Below are 12,228 nucleotides of genomic sequence, written 5' to 3'. Positions count from 1 at the left end.
TATGATTCTCATTTGCTCTGACATGAACTGTGAGCTGTAAGGTCTTACATAGACAGGTGTGTGGCTTTCCTAATCAAGTCCAATCAGTATAATCAAACACAGCTGGACTCAAATGAAGGTGTAGAACCATCTCAAGGATGATCAGAAGAAATGGACAGCACCTGAGTTAAATATATGAGTGTCACAGCAAAGGGTCTGAATACTTAGGACCATGTGATATTTCAGTTTTTCTTTTTTAATAAATCTGCAAAAATGTCAACAATTCTGTGTTTTTCTGTCAATATGGGGTGCTGTGTGTACATTAATGAGGAAAAAAAAATAACTTAAATGATTTTAGCAAATGGCTGCAATATAACAAAGAGTGAAAAATTTAAGGGGTCTGAATACTTTCCGTACCCACTGTATATCCCTATTAGAAAGAACTCTTTAACTGTGACCGCAAATCTGGAGTCTGGCAATATATCGGTCAACCACTATCCTGAATAAGTCCTATTAGAAGGAATATGTGAATTAATTATCGCATAATAAACCCTCCCTGACACAGCAAAACAAAATCTCTCTCTGTTTCAATACAGAGTTCTGATCACCCTGTCAGGGTTTATTTTGAAATGATGATCAGCTGATTGTACATTATCCCGTATTTGTTTACCTAATCCATAATTTGTCATTATAGATCCACATTGAAATCTGTGGAACTGTCTGTTATCACTTTAGAATTCATTTTTTGATTCTTCCAGCTAGTCTCTGAAAATCTGAAGCAAATGGTAGAGTCTGAAGGCCACTCCAACCCAGGCAGCCGTGACAGGAAAGAAACGGCAGATACATCTGAGCAGACGGTGGTTGACGCAGAGCATCCTACATCTGACCACAGCATTGTCCATGAGGATCGTAACAAGACTCAAATCGATGATAATGTGCAGATAAAGGCTGCTAAATCTGAGGTAAAACATCTCAAGCATACCACGTCACAAAATATAGAAAAATTTTATATATGTTTATAAAATAAAATATATATTTTATCGTTTTTTTTATCCCTGTATGAGGAGTGAGCATAATGATAAAACAAAAAATATTTTTTCAAGCATGTCATGTTTTTATGCTCCCAATGACAAAGGCGTTATATTACATATTTATATATTATATAGTTGAACAGTTAGGATGTTATTGGTTTTATTTGTATGTACCAATGATTATTGTTGGACCAAATATTCCCTTTTTGCAAGTATTCAAGCAATCTCTTTTCCCAAATGCAATTAAAGTTGAATGTTTGACAGTGACTGTTTATTATTTGCATGTAATCTGCCCCAGTTGGTCAGTCGTACGAAGTGTGAATTGCTATCTATGGACAGATAGTTGAGAATGAATGGAAGGCTCCTTCACTGCCTGGTTTCCTTCAGAGAGAAACAAATAGCCACCCACTTTGAGTCCTGAGAGAGGTCCTGGTTCTTGCAACGTTATGAAGTGGATGTTCATTACACGCTGAAATTGCATGTGGGCGACGGACAAGGAGGCCATCATTTTTATTGCTTATTTATTTACAGTCACTGTAATAATAGGCCCAAGCAAATCACAACTATCTGAAATGGTTGCTTGTGAGAAATATTTTGATTTTTGGAATAATTGTGTCCACTGCAGTCACTTGTTAATCATGCAGCCCATATGGCCTAGTGTTCCTCATTATAACTAAACGGCAAAAAAGAAGACAGTGGATTGATTTTTTTTCTTCAATAGCTCATCAGTCCGACTCTCATTGCTCTCTCTCTCTTGCTCATTTTCTCAGATTGAACGTAGGATATCTGCATTTATAGAGCGCAAACAGCTGGAGATCAATGAAAACAATGTGAGGGAGTTTTGCAACGTGATCGACTGCAATCAGGGTGAGAATGGGAGGGCACTGGCGGCATGGGGGGTGGTCAGATGGGTTACTGCACAATTGCCAATGTTTGTAAGAGTGCTGATTTCCACAGGTGTGAGGTCAAAATACACCCATCATTCACAGACTAAATCCTTCAAATACAAGCAGGTGTTAAAAGCTCTGTCTACCAAATCAGGTCATTTGCTTCGGACATTTGCAGGGTGTTTACTATTGCGTATGTGTAAGGAAGTGATTAATCGATTATTAATCTGCAAATTAACAATAATTCTTTCCCTATGTGGTGTTTAGAGGACAGCTGTGCAAGAACTGATGCTGTATTTACACCATATCCTGGTTTCAAGAGTCATGTCAAAGGTTAGGCTCCTGTTCATTCTTGCTCTTGTTGTATGGAACCTCAAATCTGATGTTCAAAAAAAAAAATATATATATATATATATTTTTTTTTTAAATATTATATGTATATGTGTATATATATATATATATATATATATATATATATATATATATATATATATATATATATATATATATATATATATATATATATATATATATATATATATATATATATATATATATATATAATATAAATATACTGTATGTGTATATATGTGTGTGTATATGTATGTATATGACAGCAAAACTGTCTCGATATTATCATGGTCATTTGACGATATGAAATGATAGGTCTTCCGGGCAAAAAGTGTAGTTTTTGAAATCTATCTGAACTTCAAATTAAAAGCTCTACTGCCATTTCCATCAAAATAAAAGTTTAAAAGTGCAGTACGAATTGCTAACAGCTAACGGTTTAAATGCAGGAAATTAGGAAAGAAGCGTTTTAATTTCCCTACTGTAGTGTAAAGCAAAAATAATATACCTATGAAATATTAATTTTCATTTATTTTACAATGCAATTGTTTTACAATATATGGCTATTACTGTTGTTATCATTATATTGTAATGGCTGATGAAAATTCAGCGCTGTGTCGGAATAAATTATATTTTAAAGTATATTAAAGTAGGAAACCAATGTTAGAAATTGCAATAATATTTCACAATATTACTGTTTTTCTGTATTTTGATCAAATAAATACAGCCTTCATGAGCATGAGACCCCATTAAAAACATTAAATGGCCACTTTTGAACAGCAGTGTATTTATTTATTTATTTTTTAATACTATTAAAAATATTAAATACTTTTATTTAGCAAGGATGCATGAAATTGATTTAAAAAACAGTTAAGAGATTTATAAGATTTCTGTTTCCAGCAAATGCGGATCATTCATCAAAGAATCCTGAAAAAATGTATCATCATATTAGAATGATTTCTGACAGATCATGTGACACTAAAGACTGGAATAATGACTGCTAAAAATTCAGCTTTGCCATTACAGGAATAAATGACATTTTTAAATATATTAAAATAGAAAACTGTTATTTGAAATTGTAATAATAATACAGTTTTAATTTTACTGTGTTAAACATATGTAGCCATTGTGAGCAGACTTCTTTCAAAAACATTTTAAAAAATCATATCAACTCCTAACTGTTGCGTACTTGTACATCTGTGCACATTGTTAACAGAAATGTTGTCATATGAAATGATAGTAAATACAGAAATATAACTATATTTTTTAATTAAAAATATGAAAGGATTCTACATGCTCGTGAGTAGTGGTTAATGTACATGCCCTCACATTCTAGACTAATAATAACAGGATGATCGGTTGATTTGTGGAGCATTAATTGGTGTTTGTTTGCTATTGCAGTGACGCGTGTTATAAATACATATGGACCTCAAACCAGAGGGACACACGCTGAGCTGGCAGACCAGCTGCAGGGATCCATGAACAGAGACCGTGGAAACCCTGCCGTGGAGGAGAGGCTCCAAAACATGGAATCTCACCTTAAACTTCCACCAGGTACGTGAGATCCATAGAAGAGCAATACAAAGTTACATGTCCTAATGTTTCACATGCTGACAGATGAACATTCTACTGTTACTGTATCTGTAGCAGGTCCAGTTCCTCAAAGCGTTTATCAGCGGCTAAAGAAACTTGAAGATCGAATTCTGGAGCTTGAGGGTCTTTCCCCAGAGTACTTCCACTCCACGGTAAGTGGTAGGAAAAGAGCGAGAGAGAATGTGTGTGTGTCCTTGTTTGTTGGAGGAGTGGATGATCAGATATTGAATTAGTTTGTTCGTTCCACAAGTTCCACGCTCTTTGAACATCCACAGTATCTTATGAACACTGAGAACCACACATTGAGTGATTTTGATAGGGAGTTGTTTTTTCTTAATGAATCACAACATTAATAAATGTATTCATCCTTCCTAATACACCGTGTGTATGTATTCTAAAAATAAAATGGTAGAGAAAAGTGGTTAAAAAGAATGTTGACATGTCACTGGAGCTCTTTTTGAAACAGTTTGTACTTCTTAATATGAATATTAAAACAGTGTCCTACAAAGTGATATTCACTCAAATTTATATTGGTGTTTTGAGATATTAGTAAAAATGAATTAAATTCAATAAAACTTAATTGCACAGCTTGACAGTTGCACCTGACTGGCATTAAGAAAAGAGCTTGAAAATGTGTCTGAAGAAGCAAACGCAAAGATAAATGTCTTTTAAAAAATGTCAGGATATATAAAGAACTGGAAAGGTAGATGCCGATATTGATATATCCTGTTTTCTGGGCCATATATAATTGCTGCTCATTTTCTAAGGAGAATCTCCCCTCATTTATTTTGAAACATGATGATTTCACCCTGACCTTAACCATTAATTTGGCAAATTTGAGTGCATATTGTTTAATGAATCTGTCACAATGCAATACAGGCTTTGCAAAGAGTCTTGCTTAAGACAAGCACTGTTGCTCATGTCACATGCAAAGGAGCATTTCTTTAAAGGCACAGGGTCAAAGAGAGGGTGGTGCATTATACAGTACCAATCAAAAGACTTATTCTGTTTTGTTTATTTCTCTTTTTTTATTTTATTTTATTTATTTTTTTATTAATACTTTGATATAGCGAGGACATATTTGGTTGAAGACTGGAGTAATGATGCTGAAAATCCAGCTTTGCATCACAGGAATAAATTACATTTTCATATATATTAAAATAGAAATTGCAATAATATTTCACAAAATAATTTTTTTTCTGTATTTTTACTAAATAAATGCAGCCTTCATGAGCATAAGAAACGTATTTAAAAAACATTGAAAATCTTACTGATCCCAAACTTTTGAACAGCACTGTATATATATTTATATACAGTGCATTCAGAGAGTATTCAGACCCCCTTCACCTTTTTCAATTTTATGTTGCAGCCTGATTCTACAGTTGTTTAAATTCATTATGTTTCTCATTAATCTACACTCCGAACCTCATAATGACAAAGTGAAAACAGAATTTTAGAAATTTCTGTAAATGTATTAAAAAGAAAAAACTGAAATTTTGCATTTACATAAGTATTCAGACTTATACAGTATACTTTGTTGACGCACCTTTGGTTGCACTGCTTATTTCACATTTGTATAAACATTGTTTTTGCTACATTATTAATCAATTAAATGCCGCCTTGATGAGCATAAGCGACGTTAAGACATTTGAACGTTTGAAATGTAATCTAAGTCTGTAAAGGGAAGGGAAACGATTAAATGCTAAAAATGACAACCTAGACTGAGTTTGTGCCACTGACTTCTCTGTTTGTTTTTGTACTGTACCGCACACGTCCTTGTTCCGCTGAAGACTTCTCACTTATGTTTCCTCCTGCGCTCACGACAGTCGGTCGGAGAGTTCTTCAAAACCATTAAAAGCTGATATGAGTGATATTTTTTTCCCTCACTTCAGAATTTGTTATCCCTGTCAGATTGTAGCCCATCAAAGTTAGCTGAGTAAGTGCTCTTGAACCGTTTCTACGCCACCTCTCACCAGCCTCACTTAGTTCAGTGCTGGGCTGAAAGCTAGCTGATTTCCATGTCCTTTACTGTGTGTGTGTATTGCTTGTAAAGTGGGACATTGAGTGCCGTCAAATATGCTGATCTTCTTAGTTTGCGGCGCAGCTTTCAGCAAGTCGAATGAATTAATTGAACTCTGCTGACCAGGGTGAGCAGATATCATGCATCTGCCAAGTGGGCCATATGCACACTGAAAAGTGATTAAAATGAAGACAAATTATGGGTAATAGATAAAAAGAGATGGACAGAATAAATGAAAGGGCCACTGGGTGACAGAAAGAATCCCGATGGCCCCACTTAATACTGTTAATCAGTGTAAGTCTATGGCGGCTCGGCTCTGTTGGTAGTGATTGAGTGATGCTGAAGGACATCTCTGTCTCTGTTTCATACTCTAATCATGTGCCGTTTCTGTCCACTTACACTTGTCCTTGGTTCAATTTATTGTTTTGGCTGACATTACACCCCCCCCCCCCCCCCTCTTCTTTTTTTCTGTGAAAAACAGCCATGTAAGAGACTTTTGTTTAGTCTGATATTGAGATAAATGCTTTGCCATTTATTTGAATGACGACTGATGTGCATTGTTCATATAAATGGGCTTTTATTTCTTTTTACCTCAGAATCACTCGCACAAACGACCTAAAGCTTCAATGTTGCAGGTAAGTTCCATTACTGATGAATTTGCTTATTCATGAAGGGAAAAATATGAAGGTCCTGCTGTTCAATGAGAATGTATTAGCTGATGAAAACATCCTTGTTTTCACAGAGCTACAGTCTCGCTGAGCTGGATGGGAAGATCAGTGCCGTCAAAGCTGCCTTGATGAAGAAATCCAGCGAGTTCCAACCCACAGACGCAGGGGAGTTTTCATTCTGACTCTTGGATTCAACAGGTTTTTTTTATGCCTTCTCATTATGAGTTAGATCTTCTGTTTTGGTCATGTACAGAATGGTGATGAACATGGATTTCAGAGTAGATTTGGGTTTTGTGTGCCACTGAATATTTTATATCTGCAACATGTACGTTTTCCTTTGTCATGTATGTTTACTTATGTACATCACTTATGTAAATAAATGCATGCATCCGAATTCTTATGCTGTTTTTTTGTTTATTTGAACATTCCTTTTCCGAGCTTATACAATGTGTAATGTGTTTGATTGTGTACAATGAATTTGGAGGCTCAAAATACTCGTTTTTTTAAATTGAAGAGAAAATATCAGGTTGATCTTATTATCAGACTTAAATTGGACTGTAAATGGTCTGCAAGGTAGTTCCTTAAGGAGTTGTAAGGGATTAGCTCCCATGTTATATAATTGCTGTTAACCACCTGAGACCCTGCATCCTCACATGAGGACATTATATTTTAGTGAATTTCTCTGAGACTATACATGCCACAGTTTTAAGTCAGGATGTCCTGTACAGAGCACATTCAGGGCTTTTCAGAGATACTAAATATTTGGATGTTTCACTATGACCACTCCCTCTCCTTGGTCTTCAAAATGTCTGATATTAATTTAGTGACACTCTTATGGAAATATGATAATATTTTGTAATTGTCATTTAAATCTGACAAATTTTTAAACTGTGTCATAAATCAACATCTCAGGAAAATGTTATGGGGTTTCAAATCAAAATATGACTTTCTGTTACGAAACAGGAGGTTGATTTCATACATGTCCTCATATGAGGACACCGGGACTAAAAGCATGTTTATTACGCATTTTGGGAGACTCAACAAATGAATAGGGAAAGAAAATATATTTCAATATTCCTATGAAATATTATGAAAATCTGGTCAATTATTACTCTCAATATTACACTTCTTTTTTCATTACATGTTTCCCCAGAAACACATTAACATGCAAATTAGATTTAGTTTATAGATGCATTATATATAATGAGAAACCCTGTTTGTGGCCATTTTACACACATCTTGCATAAAGAAAAATGGTATATCAAATCATTCTGTTATAACACAGTTGAGAATTATCTTTATATAAAGTTTGGTAAAAATCCTGAAAACTAAAAATGTATTGGTGATTTTTAAAAAATCAATAGTTTTTGCCTATGCATGTTCATTCATGTCTTTTAATTTTTTTTAAAGAAATTGAGTCCCGATGTCCTCTACCAAGGACGTAGCATAACTTATGAATGAAAGAATTAAAAAAAACAAATTTTGGTTACATTTTTTAATGCTCTAAACAATGTAATGACATCAAAAAATATTTTTTTTTTCCTAAAATGTTTTGCCGGGTCTTAAGAGGTTAAAGAAAGGGTAGAAAGTACTAACCGTTTGGAAGATTTTTATAAAAGGATTGATGGCATGTATATATGGTAACAATTTTGTAACCGTATTATTGTTCGTGATTTTTGTAGAGATAATGCCAGTCTTCTTTTTTTTTTTTTTTTGTATAATGAAAAAATTAAGAGTTTATTTGCATGAATCTGTTTTTATTGTGTACCTAATTGTACTTAGTTTTTTTATTTTTTGTACTTAAAATAACCCAATTGTGGTTTGATTGAGATTAACTGGAATGCACAAAGAAAAAACATGATTTTTTAAAATGAAAAAAAAAACACGTTCGTTTTTTATCTGTTTTTGCAAATGAACTCTTCAAATAATACTGAAATGATAAAGAACTGTTACAGACATTAAAATTATGAGAAAATATTTCCAGTTTATTTTCTGGAAAAATTACGGAAATTCAGGCTATTTTGCTGTTTCTATTTTAAATGTACAAGAAATATTTCAAGAATAATTCTTAAGCAGCCATGTCAGCAAGGGGCCCATGAATATGTTAACATGTAAAAACCGATCTATGATTATTACATGTGATTGAAGGTAGAGGTGACTGCTTAAAGAATATGTGAATGTGATTGCAAACGGCAGGCAGTGTGAGCAGACAGAAGTCGCTGCTGTGAATCACAGCATTTAACTCTACCCTCTCACTAAATGCAAGATCAGCGTATTAATGAGTTCTATATAAGAATTTAAAAGTGTCAATTATATTTTTGTAAAGTTGGAAATTGAAATAGCACTGCATTGATTTTAAACATAAAATTGGTTATGTACATTTATTTATTTATATATTTTTTCTTTCTTTCTTGAAGCTTTTGATAATAGAAAATTAATGGAATTGTTCACCCCAAAAGGAATTTACTCACTCTCATGTTGCTCCAAATCTGACAGACTTTTGAGAAACAATGGAAGTCAATGGTCAACTTTTTTTTCTGCAAGAAAGTCATGCAGGTTAGAAACAACATGAGGGTGAGTACAATAAATGGTGACTGAATTTTCATTTTTGGGTGAACTATCCTTTTAGGACTTTAGACGGAAGACGTTTAGACTGGACAGATATTTACTGGAAGAAAACGTATTTAAACTACACATCGAAAAATCTTATATATGGAAAAGTCCAACAGAGGAGCAAGTTTGGATCTTGCTGTACTTTTATTGCACAAGCTGTATACCTTGGGTTCCTGTTCCTCTCAGCTCAGACCCACATTCACAATCCCGACAAAACTCCATCACGACAGGTAATTAAAACTGCCTGAGTGAAGGCTTGTCAAAACACGGGACTTGTTGGAATTCTCTGTGTGAGGGCTGCGATCTGTTTTAACAGTGAAGTGGGAAGCAAAAGCTGACTCCTCCAGGTGTTCTACCAGACCTCTTTCATTTTTTTCTCCAGCTTTCTGAGCCCGAAAAAGGCCCGCAATGCACCCTGGGAGGTGTGTACTTGAACAGTAACAAAGCAAACGGAGGGAGTTGGCCATTGTTACCCCTCAGCTTTTGTCTCAGGCTTGGACCCTTATGTAGCTTAAGAGAACAAATCGATCTGACAATAACAGATGGATTATAAAAGTGAATTAAGGCTTTTGTTCTTAAGTAGAGCTGAGCAGTGTCCGTTTGTCCCTGTGGTCATTAAGCTGAGAACGCAGGCAGGTGAAGAATAGTCTACATCAGTGATTGTCAGTCTCTGTCCTTTGTTGACTTATTCTACAAAGTGGTTCCTCATTTCTTTTCTTTTTTCCTAAATATGAGACTTGAGTAATCTTTTACATTTTAGTGGTAGACAATCAATGCATTCCTCCTCAACCACCATAAATGGCAAACAAAATACATTTTTTTACAAGTAGAAGCATACCAAAATGCAGCGTATTTCACCACCCAAAGAAGCCTGTAGAGCAGTCAACGGCTATATTCTCATGATTTTATAAGGGTAGAGGGGGACGCTTTGAGGCCCCCGGAGGATTAACTTCGTTCCCCATCCACTTCACCCAGCCATTCTGTCTGTAGCAAAAGGTACTTCCGTTTTTTTTTCGTAGATTCGTTTACTGGTTTCTCTCTGTCACACGCTTTCTCGCTCTTTCACTACCTTTTACTATCTCTTCTGTTCTGTCTGTATGTGATTAAGACTTTTTGCAAGTCTCAAGAAAAGCCAGTTAGGTTTTTCTCTCTTTTTTTTGGCTCTCCTGCATTGTGCGAGGGAGAGACACGGACTCATAACCATTCATAACTCCCAAATTCTTAATGGGCTTCAACCCTCCAAAAAGAAGCAAAGAAAGCTTTTTTCCCCCTCTCTCCTGTGACTAGTCAGCTTCAGTCTTTCTTCCCCCCATGGCTCTGTGTCAAAAAAGACTGTTGCTCGTTTGTGCGGGGAACAATGGCGAACAAGGCTGAATCTCTAGCACTGAACAAAAGGAAGAAAACAGGTTTTTCATTCTGCGGAACATTAGATTCTGACACATTTTAGCATGGCAGCTTTTTTCCCCGTCCTGAGTGCATTGGCTAGGCTCTTTAAAAAGGACCACCTGTTGGCTAGCAGGCTGCTCTTCATTACGCAAGCAACTATTATCACAGAGAGAGGAGCTCCGCAGGGGAGTTCTGAAGTTAACCCTGCCGGTCTGAGCCATGCAGCAGGAAGTCACACGCTACTTCAAGAGGTGTCTGGATGTACTTTTTTGATTTTCCAAGTTTGAATGGAATGTAGGTAAATCAGCAAGGCATTTCATTAAACAATGTCTTGGCAATGACCATTTGTCTGACTTGTGCATCGGGAAAGTACAACAGGCAAGATGTTTTTTGAATAGTTAACGGATAGGAATCTGACTTTATTATTGCATCTCAATGACAAGATGTACAACCACACAGTACATTACAGACCTTTCAAATAATAATGTAGTAATTTTTAAAAAATATTGTAACAAATGCAGTTAAAAGAAATCAATCAAGATAATCACCGTCAAAAACACATATTCACAATTAAGAGTTTTCCCTCAATAAACTCCAAATTTGCTGCTTAGTAATAGTTATTAATAAGTTAAGTTAAGGTATTGGGTTGGGTTAAAGGATCTAGAATATGGTCATGCAGAATAAGGCATTATTATGTGCCCAATAAGTACTAATAAACAGCCAATATGCTAGTAATATGCATGCTATTAAGCTACTAGTTAATAATGAAAACTGTTCCTTAAAATTAAGTGTAACCCAAATAGTTATAAAATCAACAAGTTAGACAGATAGATCGATCTAGAGAGAGAAAGAAATAGAATAGAATGCAGGCAACTATAAACAAATATAAAATACATAATATGACAGTCACTGAGCATATTCTAGAAAATCCCACTAAGACCATGTGCGGCACAAAAAAAATAAAAAATAAAAATAAATTATTTACAGCCAGACTCATACACATTTTACCAGGTTGGCCAGAAATATAACAAAATTACACATATCACAATCCAGATCAAATCAAATTTGCAAGTCTTAATTTTTAAATAACTAATGCTCAAATTTACCAAAATTTTAATCCATGATGATTTAGTTAATCAGAATACGTTTATCCTGGAATTCAAACCCATGACCTTTGTTAGCGCCGTGCTCTACCAGCTACTGGAACAGAATTAAAGATACATATTTAAACTAAAATAATCGAGAGGGATATAAATGCTAATTTGTCCCCATTCTCAAGCGCAATTCAAATTGAAATGAATGGCAATATATTTAGAAACCTTTGAACATATATGTACAGATGCTGCCCAAGCGGAGTCAAATATAACATCCTTCCTAACAGCCAAAGGGCTGTGTGGCAGTATCTAGGCTTGCTGGGGTTAAAATGTGGCAGTTATATTGCCAGGATGGAGCAGCGGGAGCCGAATTCAGGCAATTACAATCAAGTCAGAGCGCAGTTAGAGCGTGGGCCTGGAACATGAGTAGGATGCTGATGAGACACTTAGCCACACAGCCTCAGCCATTGGCCCTCTCCGCTGACTGCCAACCCCCCCTGCTGGACGGCCTTAGATCCCTGCATCCCATACTTGCACATACTCGTGTTCAGCCAGGAGAGCATCTGTGTCATTGAAAATCGTAAATATGCGACGTAAGGGCTGCTCTGG

At 35.4% G+C, this 12,228-nt stretch overlaps 1 protein-coding gene across 1 annotated transcript in view; it reads left to right on the top strand.

Annotated features, from left to right (window-relative positions):
• LOC107582904 (MAP3K12-binding inhibitory protein 1-like) overlaps positions 1-6,917 on the top strand; it is an 11,737-nt gene extending 4,820 nt beyond the window's left edge. The window contains exons 3-9 of the mRNA XM_016268932.1: positions 738-941; positions 1,781-1,877; positions 2,165-2,230; positions 3,647-3,799; positions 3,893-3,990; positions 6,455-6,493; positions 6,601-6,917. Of these exons, the coding sequence (XP_016124418.1) occupies positions 738-941; positions 1,781-1,877; positions 2,165-2,230; positions 3,647-3,799; positions 3,893-3,990; positions 6,455-6,493; positions 6,601-6,708 (765 nt within the window). The 3' untranslated portion in view covers positions 6,709-6,917. The remainder of the gene's footprint in view (positions 1-737; positions 942-1,780; positions 1,878-2,164; positions 2,231-3,646; positions 3,800-3,892; positions 3,991-6,454; positions 6,494-6,600) is intronic.
• The last annotated feature ends 5,311 nt before the right edge of the window (positions 6,918-12,228 follow it).

Source organism: Sinocyclocheilus grahami, unplaced genomic scaffold (genome assembly GCF_001515645.1).
Source record: "Sinocyclocheilus grahami isolate Dianchi unplaced genomic scaffold, SAMN03320097.WGS_v1.1 scaffold48.1, whole genome shotgun sequence".
Classification (NCBI taxonomy): Eukaryota; Metazoa; Chordata; class Actinopteri; order Cypriniformes; family Cyprinidae; genus Sinocyclocheilus; species Sinocyclocheilus grahami.
Note: the sequence above shows the minus strand (reverse complement) of the source record. Positions and strands in the feature narration are given on the sequence as shown.